Genomic DNA, 26,597 nt, shown 5'->3' on the forward strand with positions numbered 1-26,597 from the left:
TGTAAACAACTCCTCTGCTTCAGATAGCTGAGAAAGGCCAGCAGGATTTGAATGTTTTGCAGTGCTCCTATCATTCAATTATAAATTGTCTGAGGGAATAAATATCATCCTGCAAATAAAGAGCAACCCTTGAAGAATGACTTACCTGGTCAGCCAGTGGTTCTCCTCCGCTGACCCAAATATATGGGGCGGGATACAAGAAGACTGAAAGGCTGATGGCAGCCGCCCGCTAAGGCTTCACCACCTTCAATTTCCCAACACAAGTTATGGGAACAGAAGGGGAACCTTGGCCATTTCAATTTGCCATGAAGTTTATTACCAAAATTGCTGCTTTCCCCCAAGTATTAGCTGTAAACAACTATGCTTGATATCAGAGAAAGCCTACCAATTTCAGAGAAAAGTACTAATTTCAGTCAATGCCTCTCCTTTGCTAACCCAACAGCTAGCCCTGTGTGAGGCAAGGTCCTGTTGTGGTGCTGTGCTGGCCAGGCCTGTCCCACCACCAGGAGAAGGGCAGCTCTGGGCATCACTGCCTCCCTGGGGACAGGGACAGGCTAAAGCCCAGCCAAGATGTGGGCCTGTTGGTGGGTACAGCTCAGCTGGACCCATGGCTGGGCAGTGCAGGGCTGTGAGAAGCTGGTGACTGGCTCTGCTGTGGCATCACTGGGGCAGGGGCTGACAGCCCCAGGGACTGAAATGGGCTCCTGTGGCAGAAACAGGGTGTATGTAGGAAGCACCTTGTGTTTTGGGCAAGAACAGGAAGGACTTGTGGTGTCCCCAGGGACCTGAGGGGCTCCCTGAGCAGCTTTACTGAGGCCAGTAGAACTGCTGAAGGTGATAAAAACATTGCTGGGAGAGTTATGCATGGTCACTGATGTTTGATCAGAGAATATGCTTAATGCTTCAAGTGATTTTGGGGTGGGAAGCAGATCTCCGAGGCTGGAACATCAGTGGTCCTTTCTCTCTCTTTTGGGAGAAAGATCTACAGCTGGAAAGCTTGAGACCTCTGGTGGAAACATGGCCTCTAAACTTTCCAAGCTTGCTGGCAGGCATATGAACAGGTGGAACTGTGGAAACGCTCACAGGTTCCTTTTTCATGCATGTGGGAGTCTAGAAGTCCTTTGATGGTTTGGTTTAAGTCAAGTAGCTGCTGGGCAGGCCTTTGGAGGCACAATTGTCAATAATTTTGTGTTTGTTTTTTTTTTTTTTAAAAAAACGAAACACAATAGCATCTATATATAAAAAAATAGATAAATATGTGTTATATATATATATATATATATTTTTTTTTTTTTTTTTTTTTTTTGAGGGTTTGAAGCCAAATATCAACTGTTTAATCTCATGGATCAACTGCTTCATTTTATCTCAATGTTTAATCTCGGGAATTCTACTTCAGTCCAATTTGTATTAGCCTTCTTTGGGCTCATGAAGACAAAAGGTCATGTGTAGCCACAGACAGTGGAAGGAGCCAGTGAAGGGTATCTGGGCCAGCTGGCACTGGCCGATCTGCCATTCCGCAGGGAACCCAGAGCACACACCAAATCAGCTCAGACGCAGGAAACGGGGTTTATTTAACTTGGTTATTTCAGCTCTTGAGTATAGTAATGCAAATGTGAACCTGCTGGGTTTGTAATCTTTTTTTCCCACAGGAATGTAGTTTTTAGTGTCTACAAGTTTTAGTGTCTACATAGCTGAATATATTAGGCTTTTTTGTGTGTGTGCTTTTTTTTTTTCTTTTTTCTTTTTTTCTTCTTTTCCTTCTCTGCAAGTTATTTCATGGAAAGGAATTGTTCATATCTCAGGTATAATTTTGTTTATGTGGAATATCTGCACAAAATTCTATGCTGGGAAAGTAAGCTACTGAAAAGCATTCTTCTGGAGAAGCCAAAGAATACTCACTCTGCCTATTAAAAGATCTTCCTACTTAATAGTTGATTATTTTTGTTCTTCAAAAAATGAGAAACCATTTGGTTAAAAATAAGTAAGGAATCTTTCATGGAACCATTGAATTATTAACAGAAACCTTGGCTCTAGACTGTTTTGATTGATAAAACTAATTTATCTCTGTCTTCCTGAGATATTTATATCATCTGTCTAAACAGCATGAATCACATTTAAAATTATATCAACTTGTGCCACCTCCAGGGTAACAAACTGAAGCTGATTCAACTGAGTGTTGCTTTCCTTCATTTCATTCATTCCCAATATCTAATTGATTTTTATTACAGTTGAGTCTGCTCACTTTACAGGGAATTTGGATTGATAGTCAAGAGAGTAATGGCAGTAACCAGCAATATCATAATTTTTATTATATTTTGTACCTGTACAAAAAGGTGCATGTAGAGGAAAAATACATATTGTCTTTGATTCTTGAAGAATGTGTATGTATACGTAGACACAGCTTTACTTATACTAATTACATTTGCAAAGTAATAAAATACATAGTGCTTTACATATATAAACGTGCAGTTTACATACTCTTCAAGTAAAAGACTGTGAAAGATAATTTGGACTCAGAACACTGTCCAGCATATAGAAGTGCTAAAACAATGCATCAAACTTGCAATGTGTTGCAAAAGGAAACAAAATAGAATTGGAATAGTAACTTTTAGGAAATGTGGAAATGTCTTGCACATTGGTTTTCTTAAATGAAGGCTAAGAAAGATTTCAAAATTTGCCATGAAGTGAACTTCCAAAAAACAAACAAACAAAAAAACCTTTTCAAGTTATCTGTAACTTCTTGATCACGAAAAAAAAAAAAAAAAAAAAACAAAACAAAACAAAAAAAAAAACAAAAACAAAAACAAAAAAAAACATGAATTCCATTTTGTAATTTTGCAAACAATCTAGCAGAACTGCATAAAAGACTATGTTTAAATCAAGAGCTGGGATGAAAATTTTTTATTCACTTCAGTTTTGTTTCTTATTCATGTTATCCTCCCTTTCCCCCACTGGCCATAATATTTTCAAAACCTTGTGCTTTACTTTTAAATATATATATGTGTATATATTATTGAATTTTATTGCAATTTAAACATTTTACTTGTAGTATATAATTTGTTGAAAGTGTTCTGATTTACTCTGTCCAGTTCTGGCCTCTGGCTGTAAGAGAGAGTGCTACAAGAGAGTCCAGTGAATGGTTACTAAAGTGATTAAGACTGGGACATCTCTTGTTTGAGGAAAGGATGAGAGAACTGGGATTGCTTAGCATGGAGAAGATGAGGCTCAGGGGCATCTTATCCATGTCTATAAATACCTGAATGGGGAGTGCAAAGGGAATAAAGTCAGGCTCTTCTTGGTGGTGGGCACAAACTGGAACACAGAAGGGCTTGTCTGAACATCAGGAAACACTTGGCTGTGAGTGTAACTGAGCACTGGCACAGGTTGCCCAGGGAGATTGTCCTAGGGAGAGTCTCCCTCTTTGGAGATACTCTGGGCAAGTGGCTATAGGTAGCCCTTCCTGAGCAGACGAATTGGACCAGATGACCTCCAGAGGTCTCTTTCAACATCAACCATTCTGTGATTTTGTGATTCTCCAGTCATGACATACACCAATATCATTTACACCTTATATCAATGGGTATTAAAAACAAGTGTAAAATGTAAAGTGCCAGCATTCCAATTATATCTAGGTGACTATATCCAGTGAAATGGCTATAAAATGAAAATAACTTGCCTTTCCAATAACTAAACTCTACAAATGTTATATGGAGCCTGACACTATTAACTAAAGCATGTTTGTGTTTTATCAGATGGATAATTTAGTGTTGACTAAATAGAAATTTAGGTCATAAAATCTAAAATAACTTCTCTAGCTACAATGGAGGAAAGCAGACAGATCTGGACACCCACAATAGCCTCTCCTGATTTACAAGTGTGATGAGCTAAACATCCCCATTAAGGACTGTAGGCTCAAATCCTTCATATTGTTCTATTTTAATATATATTTGCTGAACACTTGGCTTCTGATGTCATGTGTTAGGTTTAAGAAGAAGCAGGTAGATGGAAGTGTAAAAAGGGCTGCGCAACCACATTACCTGACATACAGAGTAGTATGGAGAGAAATTTTAAGAGTACAGGAGACAATCTCACCGATAGCTGTCTCTTACTGTGACTGATTTTCAGTACTTAATGGAGCAGTGAGACAGAAATAAAAATAAAAATAAAAAAATATATATATAAAGTAATGCACCAAGTGAAATTCCTTCCTTGATGTCTTTCAGAAATTATTGTTCCAAGCTTCTGAAATATAGGATTAGGGCAGTATGAAGTAAAAACAACTCATGACCTGCATGTTTAAATAAAGGTTTCCATAGGCTTTACTATTAATTCTAACCCTGGCAACTGAATTGCAATAGATAGTAAAATGGGTTTACAATTTCAAGACTAAATTAAATCGAGAATGATGAGCTCTTTTGACAAAGAAAAATAACTTTAGTCTCAGCAGTGAAGAGTATTCTCTCTCTCTCTTTTTTTTTTTTTTTTTTTCTTTCCCACTTTTTGGCCATAATTTAGAGAAATTACGTAAAAGTTCTAATTCTGTAAACAAAGTCTAATACCTTTACCTTCTACCAGAGTTATCTACCAGCACTATATAACTCATTTTGATGTCTAAGATATCCTCCAGAGGGCAACTTTTTGATATATTTTTTTTTAAATCCCAGTTAAATTTCCTAGTTTAATTCCATTTCTAAGGATGCTGATTTTTTGCTAGTACTGTAATAAATAACACTTTTTATCTAATGAGAACTCAGTACTTAAGGATCAAGTACGATGTGGATGTGAACCTTAGGCACTTAAAATATTCTTCTGCGAATAAGACTAACACTTTTCATCTCCTAGTTTATCAATACTACTTTTAAAACAACTTATTTGTACTGGGATTTGATTGGAAGTTTTAAAAACTGATGCATTCACATTGGCTTGAATGATAGAGACCACACCAAAATATTAACTCCTTTTTGAACAAATAAATTATTGGTATTAGTGATATTGCAGACTACATATAATAGAAATATATTTTTATAACTATTTGATTTATAACTTGAAAACTAAACAATGTTAGTGGTCATGCCCTCACATCCACCTCGGGCATATTTTTTATATGTGCTCTGATTGATTTTCTCTTTTTAGTACACTATTAAAAGTTTACTTCTACTAGATGTAACACAATTTATGACATTTTTATTGTTAAAGCACATCTAGTAGTAATTAAATTGAAATTGTTTGTCACCACTTTTTCTTTTACCTCTGAAAATCCATTTCTGATGGACTTCAAAGGGGAGGAGCAGAATGCAATCTCTAAGCAGAGCTGAGAGGCACACTGTGTTACAGATCCAGCGTGCTCTTGTCACTGTGACTCAGTCACTCTCACAAGCTGCTGTTCATATCTGTTATTCTAGGCTACTTCAAGTTTTGGACACTCTAAATAAACAGAGAAAATGGCTTAACATAAGAACTTCTATGTTCAAAGTTTCTGGCATTTTTAACAGCCTTTTGGGAATATTTAACTAAAGGTTTGGTTTCTTTTCCTCCCTAAAGCCCTCTGGGCTTACTGTGTACATTTGAAAATCTTTGATGCAGTTCTTATCACGACTGTGGTTTGATGATAAAAGGGCTTCAGTGGCAAAACTGGCTTGAAAAGTTCCACTGTCATCAGGCACTATCATCATCTATTTTTTTTTTTTTTTTCTAAATGTAAACCAATCCCCTCAACCAATCTATAGTTTAGCCTCATAAGCAATTGCGTCAGCACAGGGAGAGAAACAAGTCACTGAGAGGGGAAGGAGGAGCCAGTATTTTTGTGAAAACCCCTGCATGGCTGAAACTAATTTCAGTATGGCCAGAATCCCTAGGGTGCAAAAGTCTGTAAGGCAGCTGGGGTTTATTGGAAGTAGCACAACAGAAAGAACCAACATCCTAGGAAAAAAGAGAGATTCATTTGGAGTGTATTGGCATAGGAGAAAAAAAGTTATGATACCTTATTTTTTAAATTTTATTTTAAATTGTAAAAATTCTGAAAAGGGGAGAGAGATGCATCTGCTGAATGCACAGTTATGGAGATCCCCAAATGCAGCTCAACAGAATAGGCCATATCAGTATTCTTATCCTAGCATAATCAGAAATAATTTCACCAAGTTTACACTGGTGTAAAACAGCAGAATCTGCTTCACTAAATACAGAAAAGAAAGTAATGCAATGAAGAAAGTATTAAAACCATCTTCGTTGTACTGGTCTAAGTTGAAATCAGAGAACAATATTTTATTTTTTTACTTTCCCAAAGTTTTCAAGTCTTACAACTCAATCATCCTTCCTATCTATCATCCAAATTTAAAGAGGGAATCCATAACAAGTTCTTCATATTTCTTCTCCTACTTTAATGAAGTGTTTTTTAGATTTGAAAAGCATTTCATGATTCACTCAGTGGTTGCTGAAAATGAATAATAATGAGTCCAATTCAATTTTCATGCCAGCTGCTGATTTCCTTCTGATGGCTGACTTTATGCCGTAGAAAGAAATCCTTATGCTAAATCTTACCTACCTGTAGGAAATTGATTCCATTACAATGTAAAACTGAGAGCTGCCCAGAACTGTGTTCTTACACAGAGTAATTGGGCTTTAGTTATTAAAAATAAGTGAAAATGAAGACATCTGAGAGCATTTTAATGTCTGGTTAGACAGCCTGGTTCTTTGTACTCCAATAAGAGACTTCTCTTGAAACAAGAGTTACTAATCTATAACTAATACTGCACAACCACATAAATAAGTATTCTACCAAAGGGACTTATTTAATAACTTGGTCCTTGCAGTTTAACAAGTACATGATTATAGTTTTACAGTTACCCCTAGATAGGGTGTGCTCTTTTCATCTTACAAAGAAAAGGGTGATTGTAGGTGCTAAAGCATGGTAGATAAAAAAAAAAAAAAAAAAAAAAAAAAAAAAAGTTATTTGTTTTGAATGTATTTATTCCCATTAGAAAGTTTAACCAACAGGATGTCACAGATCTTTTAGTCACAGTGAACATTAGTAGGAAATCAAAATATCTAAACTAAAATGGCACAAAGGTGGAGAGAATCTTTTCCAGAGGGAGGCACAGAAATAGCAGTAGTACTGCAGAATGCAATAATTTCTGTAGGAACACAGAAATGGAAGTAATGTTCCAATTCAGTTTCTGGTTTACCCAGTGATCACATAAGATAATTGTTTTCATCAGCTGATTGAGATCAACCTTTAAGTAAGCTGATAGCTATCTATTTAAAACCTGACATAGATTATCGTATAGATAAGTGAAGCAAAACCAAAACCAAAACAAATGAAACCCCCAAAACACCAATGTTTATTTGCACACATACATGTCTTGTGTTGCACCAAACTCCAAAGTCCCACCAGTCTTTGTGTATTCTATTCAATCATTGTATGCTTAACAGTAATTTAGTGAAGAAAGACATCCACCCTCCAAGGGCTGTCCAGCCCAGACAAGATCTGAGTCACCCTGCAGAAGTGCCTGTCTCTCATGATGTATTACAGAAGGATCCCAGTGAAATCAGGCTTCCAAACTGGTGCCTTGAAGAGACAGAGTTCAGTTCTGGGTTCAGAGCGGTGACAGAGATTTCACCTTTACATCTTACTTTTTTACTAAGTGCTTAAGAGTTTTGTGTCATTGGCAGATGTTGCTAGCCTATTCTGATTTTTTTTTTTATGAATATCATAAAAACATATTTTAAGTTCCAAAATATCCTTTAAAACATAACTGATAATCTTCTCCTATTCTAGTAATACCCTTTGCATCCTAACTTCTTCTGTCCCTTAAACCAAGCTGTGATTCTTTTGCATTTCTGTTGTACGTTACTCAGAATAATTTTTTTTTTCCTAAGTGGTATTGAATTCAATGCATATATTCAGATCATCTATATTTCCTGTGTTCATTTTCTTGAAATATCAGTAATCTTATAAAGAGAGATGCCAGGTTAATTTGACATAATGATAGCCTATTTTGGGATAAAGCTGTTATTCATTATATTCCATTTTTCATTACCTCAATGATCTTCACTGTTTGTTTCAAATCCTTGAAAAGGACATCATGAAGTCAGAGCCACTTGTTTTTTAGTGGCCTAGATCATGTACATTCCTTTTTCTTAAAAGGTTTTTATTATTATTATTATTTTATTTTTCAGACATTTGATTGCCAGCCTGATAGATTCATTAAAAGTCTTTGTTCTTAGGCTGGCCTTTCATGTGCAAGTATTGCAAGTACTCTGGAGCAGAGATATGGGGTCTTGCCCTCCTGGTCTAGACACTTCCTTAAAAACAATTTTATGTCTTTGTTTTGTTCTCGTCTTCGATGAGTAATTTTCATTTCCACAGTCTGTATCATTAGCCACACTGCATTTGCTAATGTGGTCAACATCCCCATATTAATTTTGTTTTGGACTGTCTGTAAATTATCTGTAATCTTAACTGCTCTTTGCTGCTTGGTGAAGTCACTCTTTTTTTTTTTTTTCTTTCTTTGTTTTTTTTTTTTTTTTTTCTGTTTTCTTTTTATTTGAATGATGAAAGTACACTTTAGTACTTGCAATTTTGCAAGATCTGACCCTGCCTAACATTTTCCGTTCTCACTTTCTCCATATATTTTCTGACATCAGACAGTTTTCCTTGCATATTAGTTTCATTTTCCACCCTATGAGCTCTCTGTATGCTCCAGATAGACTCTCTGAGGTGATTGCTCATCTAGTTAGAAATTGAGTCCTTTATTATGAAAGGTTTTTCCACATGTTTGAAGCTGAAATTTTTACAGCCCACAGTCACAGATGTTTTCTTAAAGTAATTCTAGAACTTCCTGTAGTCTTCGCTATTTCTCTCTCTCTCTCTTTTTTTTTTTTTTTAATGTGAATTTCTGATTTATTTATGCTAAGCTTTTATTTATGTTACACTGATTTTTTAAAAATGGAGTTCATGTCAGTTGCCTTGAAACATGCCTCTCTTGATCAACTATTTCATATCATAAGGTCTTATAGCTCACTTTTCCTGTGTGTGACATATCCTCTGATACCTAGGGCTTGCACTTTATACCCTTTTTTTCACCTCACAGCTTTCACAGGATGCTTTACTCCTTTTTTTTTTTTTTTTTTTTTTTTTTTTTTTTTTTTTTTTTTTACTATTTCATAGCATTATTTGCTTTCTAATTAAAACAGAAATGAGACAGAATGTATTCAACACAAACCTCTCTGAAGTGAATCTGAAACTATTAGAAACCTTTTGTACCCTTTCTAATTTTCTTACAGCCTATGGAATACTTGGCTGACAGTTCATCACATCACATCACATCACTTTTTTTTGTCATGAGAAAGAACCCTGTGGTTGGTGCATGCTGATGTAGGAAATAGGCAAGAAGAGGATTACTGTGGCCACTCACTTGCATGTGTACTGCATTATCCACGTGACAGGAAAGGTGTAAGGAATAATAAGTAGGTTTATTGCCTTCTACACTTCAGTATAGTCCTCTCACCCAATTTTTTTGAGTAAAATATTGTCATTGCTTGATAATTCAAAAAAACTTATCCAATGGGCAAAATTTGGATATTTTAAGGGGGCAATCAAGGTGACAATCATTAATACAATCTCACAAATTCATATTAGTTAAATTCCTTATTGTTTTCAGTAACATGCAAGAGTTTATCTTCCATTATTTCACTCAGTTTAATTTCATGATTATTTTTTTAATATATTTTTATCAAATAAAGCCAAACTCCACTCTGTATAACTATTCTTATGGAAGTCTTATATTTATTTTCTTTAAGTGGGCTGTATAAATGTGATTTTTTTTTCCTTTATGCATCATGTATTATTACCAAATATCTAACAGAGATGTTATTGCTGCTGAACCAACAGTACTAACCAGATGTGGCTTCTGCCTTGCCCTATCTTTTAGGCATGGGAACAGGAAAATCAGTCCTCCTATAATTAGAGCTTTTTTCTTTTTTTTTTTTTTTTTTTTTTTTTCCTTTCATCAACAGACATCAAACTGTTGAATCACAAGAGTGTCTAAAATGGAAAATCCAAAGTCACTGTGATAAGTAATCCTTGAAAAAAAGTAAAATATAGGGAGATAGTTATGTCTAGTTTTTTTCAGCTACCTGAGGATTAATCTCCGTTTTCCAGAATGGCTTATGCTACTGCCTGTCAGTGAAGCAGAGTAGGTTTTTATTATATATTTTATATGCTACTCCTTTTTCTTCTCCTTTACCACCAGGGAGTTATTCAGCATTTTTTAACAAGGTGGCAGTTTCTGTTTTAAAACAAGAACTAACATGATTCTCTCAGTTGTTTTTGAACCAGCTTTTTGAACCAGTTTTTTTTTTTTTTTTTTTTTTTTTTCCAGCTATTGATTTGTATTTGTCTTAGGACCACCTTGGAATGCAAACAAAATTTTACTGAGCAACAAAAGATACTTCTCTTTCACTTTAAAATATTCTATTTACAATAGCTATTTACATTTCTTCTTATTGGCAGCAGGCTGGGCTTGTATTTTCATGTAGCTGACTCTTAACTGCTGGCAACAGATGCATTTAAAATAGACTCTGATAAGGTTCTGGTTTTGAGATGTAGTTATTGGAAGAGAATCTTCTGTTAAGTAGATATGCTTTCAAATGGTGTTTATTTTAAAATGGAATATTCTATTTTAAAGGATTTTGCAGATGTATTTACATTTACAACACACAATTGTAAAGGGATGCTAAAGGATTAACTGAGAGAAAATTGCACCTAGAATTTCATGTGAAATGTAATATGTAATATGTGACATATGTAGTGTAAATTGTTGCACTGTCTATGTATTGGCGTATTTTTAAAGAAAACTAAACAATTTAGTTTTAGAAAATTTAATCTTTCTTTACTCTTAATTCTTCATGTTATTACATATATTGCACATTTTAAGCAATGTATTATTCAGTTGTTTGAAGGACATGATACCACTGAGCAGCTGCATTGGTTCTTTAAGACACTTCACACTTAACAAATAATTGTAAGTAAATATAGTCCTGTAAGTAGTAAAACATGCTAATTTCCCAATATTATGGAAATACTTAAAGGTAAAACTCAGTTTTGTAGCACCAGCCAAGTAGAGTCTAAGTGGGTGGGAGAGGGCTGGAGGAATCAGTAGCCAGAGGAGGCTTCAGAAGACAGATTTGCACCTTTCAGTGCAAGGGGAAGCTGGAACTGCTGCTGCATGAGGGAGTTACTGTAGCTGGCCCTCTATTCACTTTTTCAGGATTTATGCCATTATAGCTAATTTCTGTGTCTTCAGGCTGCAGTTTCTGGCTGTTCTTTGCATACAGCTGGCCAAAGAGGTGAATAGAATCTCTGCACTTCCAGTTATATTGTGTTAATTAGTTAACAGTCGAGAAATATGGGAATGAGAAGAGGTGGAAGTAATAAGAAAACCAGTTGTTCCCACAAGATGTTTTAGTTCTATGTTCCATCATAAATGTTTTTTTTGTAGATCTATCAAAATGACATATATTAGAGTTCAAAGTCACGGTGATTTCAGATGTCTCTATATATTTAAGAACATATTTATTCATTGCTATTTATAAATGCACATGAATGATGATAAGTGAATCTGTTAATGATATTCATTTAAATCTATAATTGATGGAATCTATTTTAAAAAAATGGATCAGAAAAATATAACTTTCTGAATGAGAAAAAAGGACTTGACACACTCTTTACTTACACTGCTAGGCCATGGGAAGTGTGACTGTGGGAAGTGCAAATGTGATGAAGGCTGGTATGGTGAAGCTTGTCAGTATCCAACTTCTTGCAATCTTACACGGAAGAAAAGCAATGAAATGTGTAAGAATTCTCAAGATATCATCTGTTCTGGTGCAGGTAAGACGTCTTTTGTTGGTTTTGATAGCTTAAGAAGTTCTCTCTGTGTTATCTTGTGTATCATTGTATTTTATTTTCTCACTAAGAATTTTATAGAGTGTGTTTCAAGAGACTGAGAAATAACTGTATAAATACTAAAATGCTTGATTTTCCTTTAGGCCCATTCCTGTGCACATGATGTGCAATGATTCAGAATGCTTACTTTAGTAGTCTAGTTTATCCATAGCTGATTCAGGTTGATGAAACTGCAGTTATGTCATGAATTCTGCCTATCAAAAGGTTGTTATAATGGCATTAAAATAGAATGTGACTTGTGTGTATATATCAGTAGCATGCAGAGATAATATTTGCAAATACTTTTTCAGGATGTTTATACACTATACAATTTTTTGAGACACTTTTGAGCTTATAATGGGTTTACATGGCAGGGTTTTCATAGTGGGGGCTGCAGGGATGGCCTCTGTGAGAAAAGCCTGGCAGCTGCCCCATGTCAGATAAAAGCCAGCTCTGGATGGCCCCAAAGGGACCTGCTGAGGGCTAGATCTGAGCTGAGTGATGCTGGCTGGGCCTCTAGGAGAGCAGATTTAAGAAAGGGAAAAAACTGCTGTGCAATTGTGACTGGGAGAGAAGAGTGAGAAGCAGCCGTCCTGCCCCCAAGGGGAGTGCAGCAGGAGGGCAGGAGGTGCTCCAGGCATGCAGCACAAGTTCCCCTGTGGCCTGTGGAGAGGCCCCTGGTGAAGCAGGCTGTCTCCTTGCAGCCCATGGGTCCCACATGGAGCAGATCTCCACGCTGCAGCCCCCCCATGGGTGGAGGAGCCCCCGGTGGAGCAGGTGGATGTGGCTGCAGGTGGAGGAAGCTGTGGCCCGTGGAGAGGAGCCCACGCAGGAGCAGGGAGTCTGGGGGGAGCTGCCACCCACCCGTGGGGGACCCATGCTGGAGCAGTTTGCTCCTGGGGGATGGACCCCATGGTACCGAGCCATGTGGGAGCAGTTCTTGAAGAGCTGCAGCCTGTAGGAGGGACCCCACGTGGAGCAGGGGCAGAGAGTGACCATGAAGGAGTGGCAGAGATGAAGCATGGCAGCCCCCATTTCCTATCACTCTACAGTGCTTGGTAGGGGGAAGTTGAAGAATCAGGAGTGAAGCGAAGCCTGGGAAGAAGTGGGGGATGGGGAGAATGTGTTTTTATTTATTTCTCACTACTGTACTCTGTTATTAATTGGCAATAAATTAAATTAATCTTCCACAATCCAAGTTTGTTTTGCCTTTAACTCTAATTGGTGAGTGATCTTTCTGTCCTTATCTCAACCCATAAGCTTTTTCATAGCATTTTTCCCCCCATCACACTGAGGATGGGGGAAAAAGGGAGAAAGAGTAGCTGGATGGGCTAGCCAGGGTAGACCCACCACAGAGCTGTGATGATGATTATTGAAAAAATACTGTAGAAGATCTGCTGAACCATTTTGACAGGGTACTTCATCTTCACTTTTCTGATCTTGTGGCTCTCTTTGCTGTCATTCTTTAATTTTACAACTGATGCTAACTTAAATACAAAGTCCTTTCCTTGTAAAAATCAGAGGGTAAAGAGATGGCCTTTTAGAAGACTCCACTGCATCGTAGTAAATTTTTGAAAGGCATTGGCTGCCTAATAATCAAGGTTTGAGGCCAGAAACTGCCTTCCATTTTTTTCCAGACTATTGCAACAATCTCCCAGTGAGAGAATTTTTTAAGAACCCGACTTCTGCTAACTATTGTTGGCCTTTAATTTCTGACAAGGTCCACACATTTGCATACAACTAAATTTCTCACAGGATGGTTGCTGATGTGCCTGGCATGAGAAAAAAATCAATAATTTATGGGACTCGGTACAGAGAAGCTAGTCTCTCACAATAAGAAGTGAGAGCAATTTAACTTAAAATTCTAGGCATACTGAGTAAATGATGCTTGTTATTTATGACAGTGATGTAGGTTATATGAAAATCATGATTGTTTGGCTAAGATATAAGAAAAAAATAAATGAGAAACTAACTCAGAAATACGCACGGTAAGTTGCGATCAAAGCAGTTAAGCAAGAATGCTAAGACTTTTTTTCTCTTTCTTTTCTTGGCTAGAAGTAGCCTCAGTCTGTTTATCGCTCAGTCTTCACAAGAAAAACAATGCAGATGAGTAATGACTAAAAGTGGCTAAAAGGGGAGCGTCTGTGAGTTCAAGAGAAAAATAAGAGCTTTTGGTTCTGCTGGTATTAAACAGGCCAAGACTACCAATGAGACTGGCTAGGGAGCTTGGGGTGACCTAGAGGGGCTGTAACCATACGTATTTCTTTTTTGTCTTCATGGGATTGCCTTTCAATCTCCTGCTAACTTTGCCTTTGGTGTCTGAGCTCTGTTTTTTAATTGCTGTTGAAGGATGGCAAGGGATGACATGAGTTGTTGCAAGAACAATCCTTCACTATCACACAGCTCACCATTTATTGCAATTCCTGGCATGAACCAGTCAATATCAATCTTAAATTTAACTTTTCTGATCCAACTATTCCTAATCATTTGTCAGACTGAGTGGGGCATCCTACCTAAATGTAGATCGATTCCCTTTCTAGTCAATGTGGAGAAATGGATACTTTAAGACTGTCTGACCTCCTCTGGTGCCCAACCTATGAATCATTTGATCTTTATCTCCTTTCATGTTTGTGAATTATCTCTTAAGAAGACAGTTTTATCAAGTTGTTATTTGTTTTTATTTCCAAGTAACTATAATAAATAATACTAGTTCTGGAGCTTTCTTATATTATCAGTTATGTTATTATTTTATTATTTTAGCTCTTACAAATGTTTTTGGCTTTTTTAGATTAGGCATGTACATCATGGAGCCTGATTATTCTTCTCTTTGGATAGATACTATGTTAGTAAAACCTGTACTGTAATTACTTGTTGTTCCAAGAAGTAAAATGATTTCTGCAAACTAGTTGTATAATGTCAGCATAAAACTTCTCTTTTGGAGGACTTATTTTGTGTTAATAACCATGTTTGCCAGATTATGTTTGTACCTAATAGGAGGTATATGACTTGTGAAATAAGTTTCTAAATGTCACTGGCATAGTGATGCCAGCAACTGCTGAAACAGCTTCTACAGGCCCATTGACTACATGGCCCCATTTAAACATGCTATTGCACAGTGTTTTGTCCTTGCAATTTAATACAGGTGTTAGTTGGAGAAAAGGGGTTTCTCATACAGTCATGATGGTAATACCTTTGTTTCTGATGCTATTTGATAGTCTTTTGGGTTTTTCACTGTTTAACTCTTTAATATATATATATATAGAACAGTCATTATATATGTATATATATATATTATCATGCATCGTGTTCCAAAGCAGAAAATACTGAGAAGGTGGACGAGAAGGCAGTTTTTGGCTTTGTCCTGGCTCTCTGAGGGAAAAGGAGGTCATGGTTCCTTTCCTGGTAGCAACAAAATTCTTTTGTTTGTGACGGTGAGTAATGGAGAGACAGCCACTGAGGTGCAGTGGGCAACCAGACAGAATCACAGAATGGACGAGGTTGGAAGGGACCTCTGAAGATCATCTAGTCCAACCTCCCTGCTGAGCAGGATCACCTAGAGCATGTTGCGCAGGATGGCATCCAGGTGGGTTTTGAATATCTCCAGACAAAAAAGACCAAGAACGTGTACAGGTGTTACCAGGCTAGAAGCGACAGAAGTGAGATCTGTTTACAAATGCATTTCCATGCTTTGCAATACCTGAGCACTCTGTGATTTCATCACATCCAAATGTTTTCTGTTGTGGTTTGTGTTCTGAGAAGATCCAACTTTCTCATTCCGAAGCATTTGGGAGTCCTATGTGTACTTACATCAAGGGAGAACCTCAGATAGACCAGTGTCAAACCACCTGCTGGTTTGAGAGTCAAACTCTCATACTTCTGCCTAAAACTTTTCAATTTGTAAGGTTTTTTTCTGTGCTGCTGTAGTGGCAAATCAACATTTTTTTCACATCTCTTAAATTTCTTGCAAGATCTACTCTCTGCTGAGACATCATCTACAAATTGAAGAAAAATGAACATTAAAAATTTAAAGTTGGATTGGGTCAAATGTCTGAAATAACAAAATAGTATTATGGAGGTGCCTACAATCCTTCAAGTGAATGAAATAACTTGAACTCTGGATACCAATACCTCTGGGAAAAAAAGAAGCTATTGGCATGCAAACTGCAAGTGGTTGGTGGAAACTGTATTAAAATGTGAATAGAGAACACTGTCAAGAGTTTCAGTAACTATCATAGAGTTGGCTGTTTAATCCTGGCTTTTAATATGCACTTTGCAGTAAAATCATTGATATGGTGTAATAATACTTAGAGTTTGTTTAATAACGCTATGAATGTATTTCATTTCAATTAGCTTGTATGTTGTCTAATATACTGGTATGGTAATCACTTTCTAGATTGAGTCTTAAGATTTTTAAATCTTATTCCTCAGAGAATAGCTATAGAAAAGTGACTGGAGACTTAAGTGCAAAGGAACTTTGTGAATTTATGCAAACATATTTTCAGGTTCTGAGTAGCTAAGCACTTGTTCTCATGTAAGATGGCTGTGGAGCTGGACGAAATCAGGCTTCATTCTTGGGAGGATGACTAAGTTCAATTTTCTCCTTTTAGTGGGCAGGAGATATAATTTCCAAAGATGACTTCATGTCTTAAGTGTATGAAGTGAGACAGACATCCCTGGGAGTGAATTTTACTTAGGAAAATATAATACTTCTTTTTAGGGATGAAACACTGTATATATTTACAGCTATGTATATATTGTGTATATTTGTATATATTTACAGCTATGATTAGACCTTTTGTTGGTATGGATTGTTTCAATTTCTTTCCTATTTGGTTAGTTCAGCCTTAGATTTCAGCCTGCTCAGAAATAAAATACATGCTGTCTCTGATGTACTGATGAAACTCTTTCCATAAATTGTAGTCATTGAGTTATATCTTAAATGTTTTCAGGCACATGTCAGTGTGGCAGGTGTAAATGTGCAAACTCAGAAGGAAATGGACTGGTCTATGGTAAATTTTGTGAATGTGATGACAGAGAATGCATAGATGATGAGACGGAAGAGATTTGTACAGGTATGTGTTTTGGTGGGTGCAATAAGAATGGGGAAGATGAATGCAGTCTTATAAAATAATTTTATTATGTGGAGCTACAAAATGTCTTTACTGAATGCATGAATTAAAAACAACCAAACAGACAAACAAAACAAAGCAAAGAGTACGGCTTGCAAATTGTAATTGGGAGTTTCAGATACAAAAATGAGCTAAGCAGCAGGTTAGAGAATGAAGAAATCCTGTGACATCCTCCTCTTTTTGGAAAAATTGGATAGAGGATTTCACAAGATAATTCACTAGGGTACTTCATACCTTACTGTGTCTGCCTTTGGAATAAAATAAGTAATATGAATGCTTTGTGGCACTGTGACTGTGAGAGGAAGAGACATAGAGAAAACAAAAGAAAAAAGGAAAAGAAATTATTAAGAATTTTGGGCAATGAAGAAAAACAAAACAAAAAAAAAAAAAAGAAGAACAAGAGTAAATGTAGGATGAGAACTCAAAAGCAATTCAGGCAGTAAAAAGGGAAAGGAACAAATGAAGAAAAACTCCACCTGTGATAGAAAAGGCAAGAGAATAAGATAGAGTGAACTCTGCTGATAGAAATGCAAACAAAATCCAAGCGGTACTTTAATTTCATTATGAATTAAGAACCTAGCAATTAAATACTGTGTAATACACACCATTTATAATATTGTAAATGCTGTTGCATATATTACTAGGGAGGCTTGTCCTCAAAATGAAAGGTACTAGAAATATTTTACAATCTAGAAATATTTTACGCATATGCATAAAGTGTCTATATGCATACCGGAGGATTCAGAGCTGCTTTTAGAATGTTCATACTCTGATTATACTGCATGATCTGCATGTGTGTGTGCATGTGTGTGTGTAAAAAGATAAGAGTAATTGTACCAAGTAGCTTTATCTATCTCTATCCACACACAGAGAACAAAATAAATTCTATTTATTTAAGTGCCTTCTAAGGCAAGAAGAACTATTTTTTCCCCACAGGATTAGGTAGGGATTTTAAATGAAGGCAAACAGAATGGCCCTTTGAAATCTAAATCTAGGACCAGAGGACAGCATTTCTGGTAATTACCTAAAACAAAATGAGTGGAAGGCAATAGTATTATGTGCCAATGTTTCTCTTTGTATTTATTTGATTGTAAACATTAGATATGATACCAACTATGATAAAAATTCACCACTTATTTAGTTCCAGTAAATTCTCCTTTTTCAGTTTTTGTCATTTTTTTTCCTGTCTGTGTTGCTGTTGATTTATGTTGTTAGTTTTCTCTTAAATTTTATTTCTTTTATTTCCCCTCGTTTCATCCAGTGGTGCCGTGTCCTAAAACAGGCCAGATGCATCTCTGTAAACACACTAGTTTAATGTGTATGAGGAAATAAAAGTATGCTGATACATAAGGACAAAAATGTTGGTAGATTCAAGTCTGTAATGTTTGTAATTCATCAGTACACAAAGCTTTGATACCTTATGTAAGGTTTGGAGCCATACAAAGTAAATATAAATTGTTTGTGTGCTTGACTTTGTTAAATAGTTGTAAGCTGAAAAGTACACATTTAGCATGAGTGTTAGATTTTGCTTTGCTTTCTAACATGAACCTCTGCAGTGCGTAACAATGTGTTAAATCAGAAAGAAAATGTGACTTAATGATCAAAGGTACATCATTTCATAGCAGAAAAAGCAGACCCTACCCTTATATCTGTTTATGGCTTCTTTCTCCCACCCTGATATCTTCTATCCTGTCTTTCCTTCTGCAGAATTTCCACCACAGTAATCATTCAGGTTTGTTTATGAAGTAAAAAGAAATGCTGTTCCAACCCAAGAAAGCTGTAATTATCTAGCGATGTCCCCTGGATGTTCTCCACAGAGAGGGTGAACCTAATCAGTGCCAGTTCTGCTATCATAGTGTGTGTAGCACCTACTTACTTGCTACATACTCTTTGTTTCCCTTGAAGGTCTCTGGCTATAGGCAAGTCTCAAAGACTGTAATTGTCTTCAAAGAAAGCCAACTCAGGAGGATCAAGCTAACAAAAAACCCAAACCTTCTATTTATACACTTGTTTTCAAGGTCTGCAGCTGTGAGCTGGGATTTTATCCTGGAAAAGCTTAGAATGCAAAGCTGAGATATTCGTTAGAGCAGTTACAACAGTGGATCAAGTTTTTTTAAGCTTCAGTGTTTTTTTTGTTTGTTTGCTTGTTTGTTTTAAACAATTTGTGTTTGTTTCACTTAATATTTGAGGTTACACAAACTTTGGAATCAAGTTGCAGCTTATTTTTCATGAAGTATTATGGATTCTAGCAAATTAAATTCTGATCCTGATCTTTTTTTAATCTAAGGCTGTGCATTTTAATGGAGCGAATTTATCTTCAGTCAAGGGCAAGAGATAGCAGCAAATTGTATTATTTGTATTATTTGTGTTATTTGCCCCATCTCTGGAGGTGTTCAAAACCAGGTTAGATGAGGCCCTGAGCAACCAGATCTAGTGGGTGGCATCCCTGCCTGTGGCAGGGGGGTTGGAATTGGGTGATACTTGAGGTCCCTTCCAACCCAGGCCATTCTACGATTTTATGATTATCTGGTTCCTGGTTGGGGATGATATGAGTGTGAGTGAAAGATGAAGCAGAGATATTTTAATCTGCAAAAACTGCTAATAGCTTAAATTAATTTGCTCCTTCATAGTTTTTCCACTTTTCCTGTCTATTGTTCATGAACAGCCTATTTGTAATATGCAATGTTATAAGCTGTATTTGTTGTTTAGTTATATACGCAAGAGGATATTATTCTCTTCTGTTATTGTTTCACATGCCAGCAAACAATTGTAATGAAAATTCTATGTGTAATTGTAAAAGCAGAACAACAACAACAACAAAAATGTATCCCACAGGTCTCAATTTGCTCTCTTACAGTTAAGGATATCAGCTGAGTAGATTCTGATAGAGACAACCAGGTCTACTAAGCTTAGCATACCTAGAGAAAAAAAAAGGACAAGATGCTGACTTGATCCTGGGTCCTTGCAATAAAGAAATTAATTTATGACTTTTTAGTAAGAGTTGCAGCTACTTAATTTAAATGCTTTGTGTCATTGAAGCACATGGCATAAGTATCTTCCTGGAACAGAATGTTCAGGAGCTTGTTTCTTGAAGTCCCAGATGACCCATGTATCTTTTCAAGAGATGGGAGGTTTGTTAAATGAACATTTAAAACACTCATTTTCCTAATTCTTATCATTCATGAGCTGGTGCATCTGTGTTTAAAAATGTTCTTGCTAGGTAAGAACAGAAGCCATATACAATGTGGACAGTTTGTAGTAAATCAGGATCCCTCTGGTGGAATTATCTGAGTAGCTGAGAACACACAGTGCTTTGTTAGATGTACCCAGAATGGTGGGAAAGTGTCTCTTCTCAATATTTACAGCTGTGCTCAACTTTTAACTATTACATTTACTCGCTTTCAAATTTACCTTTAAAGGTTCAAAAAAAGCTTACAACTATAAAAAAAGGTTAATGTCATTTTCTTAGTGTTTATTAATGAGAGATCTGTGATTAAATGAAAACATGTTCTGATATAGATAGGGGGAGAAAAAGAATGCAGATATCCTTTGTCTTATTTGATGTAGACAAATGCAGTCTACAAATTGTTTCTATTCTGAGTCTAGCAGTAAAAGTTTTTAAAAGAAAAATAATCAAAATGGTTAAATTGCTAATGCTTCTAAAAAACTTGCCTCTTTCTCACTGTATAAAATTTGTTTTGGGTTAAGGCCATGGAAAGTGTTACTGTGGAAACTGTTACTGTGAGGCTGGTTGGCATGGAGATAAATGTGAATTCCAGTGTGACATCACCCCTTGGGAGATCAAGAAAAGATGCACATCTCCAGATGGCAAAATCTGCAGCAACAGAGGTGTGTCATTTGCACATTCGTTCTACACGTATTTATGTATCTTGCTTTTGTTTTAAAATATGCATTTTCTGCAACAGAACATGCATTGTGTTTGTTGATGATTTCTAGTTTTTTCTCACTAATTTCAAATCTGGATAAATATTTCTAAATGCGTGGATGGATACCTGTGTTTCCATACAAACTTACATATATACACACCCATTTTTCATTGAAACTGACCCAAGAATAGCAAGTTCTTCTTGACCTTCATTTCTGTAGTAAGACTGAGCAGGAGAATTTATCAGGACATCTGCTCTGGTGAGAGACATGTCCTGTTAAATTAAATATTAACAGATTGATGACTGATGGATCAGTGCTTTAAGGCCAACAGGACTGTGTGCTGATTTACTCTTAAATAAGACCAAGGACCCACAACTGAATAGAGAAATAAAAACACAAGGCTCTTTTTTTTTTTTTTTTTTTTTTTTCCCACTGCAACCTGAGAGAGCAGCCAAGAGTTGTGCAGTAACAATGCAATGAATGTATATGATGTTGGAAAGGCAGATTTTATACAATAGTTCTAAATACATGAGGCTTTCTTTGCATAAAGTTCCAGAATTTAAATTTTACCTTATACTTCTGTTTAATATTTCCATTTTTGGAAAAAAAAAAAAAAAAAAAAAAAAGCACAAAATGAGGTTGGTATTCACCAACTGCATGTTTGGCTTGGTTGAACAAAGAGTTAAAACAGCATGTTATTTTTTTGGCAATAGTACAGAATAATTACAGTAGAATGTAAGTTCAAGTCTCAGAGATACTTTTCTTAAAAACATCTCTGCTGACAAAACCTGCTATAGTGTGAACATCTAATTATCTTGAGAGCATTTAGAAAACTCTTTTCTCTTAATTATGAGGAAATTGAAGTATTGGCTCAAATACAGAGATCATGTAGGTTCATTTCGTTTTGGGATTTCAACAGTAAAAAAAAATAATCTGTATTTCTGGAAGTAATAAATATGGAAGTGTTTCAGATCAGAAGTTTTTTTTTTTTTTTTTTTTGCACCAAGAAAGTAATTTCTTGTTAGAGGAAATTTTAAATTTGTATGTGGAAGTATTTCTTTAAATATACATTGCAAGTGAGGGAAATGAAGGTAGTATAGCTGATATTCTGAATAGCTACAAACTGCCATACAAAGATGCATTCATGGGATATTTCTATATGTTTTTACCCTTTCAGCTATTTGTAATTTTATCCACATAACAATTTTTTAGACTGTTGACTACATAAAGTTGTCTTCCAACATGGTGTTTCTACTCTCTTTAGTCCTATTTACCCAGATTTCTGTTTACACATTTTGTGACATAGGTACAGTTCATCTTGTCAGTCATGAGTGTTCTAAAAATTATATTAATGAGGCTAACCTCACTATGAAGCTTATATCAGTGCTAAGATTGTTAAATTATTTGTATCTCTCCACCAACTGTCTAGTAAACCATCTGAGACCAGATGTGAACCTTTACATTTTTTAAACTTTGGTGGGATGATGCTTCATATCCTCATATCCAGGACATCTGATCCAAAGTCACTTTGAAGTTCTTTTGGTGAGATTTAATCACTCCCCAGAAGTATTTCCTCATTTTCTGATTTTGCTGTCTTTTTTTTTTTTTTTTTTTTTTTTCCCCCTCCTTCAGTAAGGTCACTGAATTGTGAAAAAATCAATAATCACATGTACATTTCCTAAGGGCTGTCTTGGTGGCTTAAACACTGGACAGGGCAGCATCTCTTCCGGCTTCATGTGACAGTCAGACATGCGCAATAGTGTGGACCTTGTCTTTTTAGAGACAGTGCATGTGTACCATTTAGTCAGCCTGCCCTGTTCTCCTCAAATACATTATGTTGTTCAGAGTAATCTGAATAAGAAGACAATCTTCAGCAGAGTAGCACTGCTTGCACCTGTAACTTTAGGTTACTGCTTTGTACCTATTAACATCTCAGCAAAAGCTGTAAATGTATGGCCCTGCAAAACAAGCTATAAAGGCCTTTTGTTCTTTCAGAGATGTTGTGTCTATTTGGCAAGCACATTTGGATTTCTGAAGACGGAAACTGTATTTCTGTGTGTGTGTGTTCTGACTTTTCCTAAACAAGTATCTTGTATGTTCTCTGTATATCAGTAACATTATGCCAAATAAATACCTCTGTCACATATCACATTTTCCTTCCTATTGTAAATAAAAAGCTGTGGCCATGCATACTGATTTGTGAAAAATGAAAAAAGTATCGTTTTCATGTAGACCTGTGCTAATGTTCTTGTTATGTAAATTATTACCTCCCAGCCATTTTCAGCTGGATTAGAATTTGTATTTCCTTTTAGTTTAAATGTTTATGCTTTAACATTCATTAATTATCCACTGTGTCCAAGCCAAAATCATTTAAACATCATTGATTTTTATCGTCATTAGTGTCAGCGCAAATTACTGTTGATGTCAAAGATTTACTAATGTTTTGTGTGCTACATTTTTGTTGACTCCTAATAAGGCTCAACAGCAAAAAGAAACTTGAGCAGGAAGCCAACTTGTTTGTACAAAGTATTACTACTAAATTAATCTTAAAAAGTTTTAAATCATGCAAGATGAGCATACACTCATGATTAACACTTGCAGCTTTGACACTGCACTCCTGTGAGAGCAGAAAATTCACGAGTGTAAAATTCATGTCATCAAACTATTATTACTCTAAATTACTCGGTTAATCTTCTGTCTCTGTCTTTTTTTTTTTTCTTCCTTCCTAGGCACATGTGTATGTGGGGAATGTACATGCCATGATGTGGACCCAACTGGTGACTGGGGAGATATACATGGAGATACGTGTGAGTGTGATGAAAGAAACTGCAAAGCAGTGTATGATAGATATTCTGATGACTTCTGCTCAGGTAAGAAAAATGTATCTTGCCTTATGTGTAGTTTTATAACAAAAGTCTCAAATTGGTCTAAATTTGCTTCAATTCTCATTTTACCTGGCTTAAAATATATCAGGCTTTAGCTGGTTGGTTGGTTTGGTTTAAAAAAGAAAAAACAACTCTTTTTTGAGGAATGGACTTTTTAAAGTAAAAGCAAAAAAAAAAAAAACAAAAAAAAAAAACAAACCAAACCAAACAAACAAAACCCAAAACAAACAACAACAAAAAAAATAAAGTTTTCTTTAAATATATTTTATTCTGTGTAAATATGAACTATTTCTAGGTGGTCAATTCCCTTTCAGTACTATCATCTTCAGTGTAGTCTAACATAAATTCATGAATGGATGAAACTTTATATCCTATCTTAGGGAAATTTAAATTAGATTGTGCTTTATTTGTTATTGTGTATTATGTGGAAGGGAAAGGAAGAAATTCAAGAAAAACTGAATTAATGATTTAATGAAAAATAGTACCCTTAGAATGCCAGTTTATCTAAGAACAAGAAATGGAAAGGTCAAGATGTGGAAAATATGAATGTGTTATCTATACATCTCAGACACTTTCTTCTTCCTTTTTTGGATCAATGCTTCTTATATTAACTAACACCAATGCATTCCTTCTAATGGAATTCCTCCTGTTTAGTATGAGAGCAATCTCATACAAAATTACATACAATTTTGTTAAGCTGTTGTTAAAGATGTAAATACTGGGCAAGAGAGGAGGACTTTGAGCAGTACACAACATGCAATTTATACACAGAAAAACTTTGCTAAAACAAGTAATGATGGTTTCAAATGGACTTGGCAGATGATAGTTTGTCAATTATAACTTGTCCTGTAGAAATCTGATCTGGCCTAATTAATAATGGGAAGAATGCAGTCACATCAAGGAAAATACTAAAGTGGTATATTCCCCTCCTCCTAACAGCATGAGTAATACCTCATAGAAAACTTATAGGAGGTGTTTGTAATAGGGATAAGAGGCTGAAATAAACACAATACATGAAATTCTTACTCTCTTGTCCTGTCATAAAGATGCAAGGTTTCTCGTCTGATTTATTTATTTATTTATTTATTTATTTATTAAATATTCATGAATCACTAACTAACAAAATGGAAAAAGAGATACAGAAGCATTTCTAAAAAACCTTTAGTGAACTCATTGTTTTCTATGGTTTTGGCCACCTTCAAATGCTATATAGGTTTACCTACCTAATATGCTGGAAGGATGTAAAACTGCAGTCATGATATCAGCAAGAGTTTGGGATACCAATTTTTGAACATATTACTGTGTTCCCGAGTATGTTTCAATACTCAGGGATTGTTCAAAATGTCAACATCAGCTAAGGAATACAAAATCAAAAAGCATGGTAAATGTGTTCTGTAGTTAAAGGGGGAACACAGGAGTTTAAATATAGGTTCAAGCAAACCTGTGGCACCTACAGCTAATGCAACATCCCTTAAACAGGACTTGAACTCGCTCTTTCTTAGATGTTATTGCCATTGCTACTGCTGCTGCCCTAAGTGGTAATGGTTGAAAGAAAGCACAACAAAGTATGGACAGTTATAAAGAAGTGGGAAAAGGTACTGCCATTTTACGTTGTACTGGGGACCAGAACAGTGTTCTTTATAACACAGACATAACTGCAAATGAGAAAGTCTTGAGAGGTATCAAATGATGTACTCGTACTACTTGCTTTATATAGCAAACTTGTTTTTAAGTATAGCTTAGTTTTTCTGTGAAATGAGAAAAAAAAAATCAGTACCTCTTCTTATTCTTATCCCTTCCCCTCTCTGTTATGATTCAGAAGAGAAGCCTATTTTAACCTTAGTTAGCCACCCAAATATGCATTCCTCAAATAGGTTGTGTGAAATTCTTCACATATTCACATGAAGCAGTGTGAACAGTGTTTTGTTGTCCTGCTGCTTAGTCCCGTTTCAAAAATGGACAAGATGCTTAAGTGTTAATTTTGGTTTATTGTGGTAGACAGACAGCATCTGCAATTAAATCTAGGGTTTATTAGCAGAGCTGTAATTGGATAGTCTTTTTGTTTGTTTATATGAAATAAATATACTTAGTGCCCAAAGCACATTTTTCTCAGGTTTTAACAATTATTTGTAAATTGATTTCAGGATGAATCCAGAAGAGATTATTCAGATTAGGGAAAAGAGACTGTCTCTGTTTAGACCAACATCAAACTGAACTGATATAAAACTTTTCCTGTCTTGTTCTGCTTACCTAATAGGTAGAGATAGGAAATTCACTTGTCCTGAGTAGTATGTTGAAATGATGGGAAACCGTGTTTACAAATAGAGAGTTTCACTGTAATTAAATGAAATGCTATGTTGATTTCATAAACTACAAGTGATAGGAATTGGCAGCCCTGCTGTGAGGATTTAACATCACACAACAGCAGCTCCCTCCAGAAGCTTCATATGGCTTGGGGTGACTGTCAATTTGCAGCACCTCATATTGGTGACTGGATGCCTTCTTTGAACTTCTGAAATGATGCTCAGGATGTTACTTACTGATTTTCTTTCAGCAGTGTTCACAACATTAAAGTGATTTTCATTCTTTAAAGAGAATCGCCTTCCTGACTTGACATAGAAAGGAAAAAGACTTCCATACAAAAATTCTTATGTTCACACATCTCATTAGCCTTATTTTCCATGGCTCTAGCAACAAAAATATTATATAAAAGAACATCATCCTCTTATAAGTATCTATCTAGATCAGAGAACA

General features: G+C 35.8%; 1 protein-coding gene across 1 annotated transcript in view; it reads left to right on the top strand.

Moving 5' to 3' along the window:
* ITGBL1 (integrin subunit beta like 1) overlaps nt 1-26,597 on the top strand; it is a gene marked incomplete at its 5' end in the record, with an annotated part of 146,147 nt that overhangs the window by 47,375 nt on the left and 72,175 nt on the right. Inside the window, 4 exons of the mRNA XM_082784743.1 lie at nt 11,741-11,887; nt 16,891-17,013; nt 20,779-20,919; nt 23,688-23,828. Coding sequence (XP_082640869.1) covers nt 11,741-11,887; nt 16,891-17,013; nt 20,779-20,919; nt 23,688-23,828 — 552 coding nt within the window. The remainder of the gene's footprint in view (nt 1-11,740; nt 11,888-16,890; nt 17,014-20,778; nt 20,920-23,687; nt 23,829-26,597) is intronic.

Source organism: Aythya marila (assembly GCF_965140915.1).
Source record: "Aythya marila genome assembly, chromosome: 1".
NCBI classification, from domain to species: domain Eukaryota; kingdom Metazoa; phylum Chordata; class Aves; order Anseriformes; family Anatidae; genus Aythya; species Aythya marila.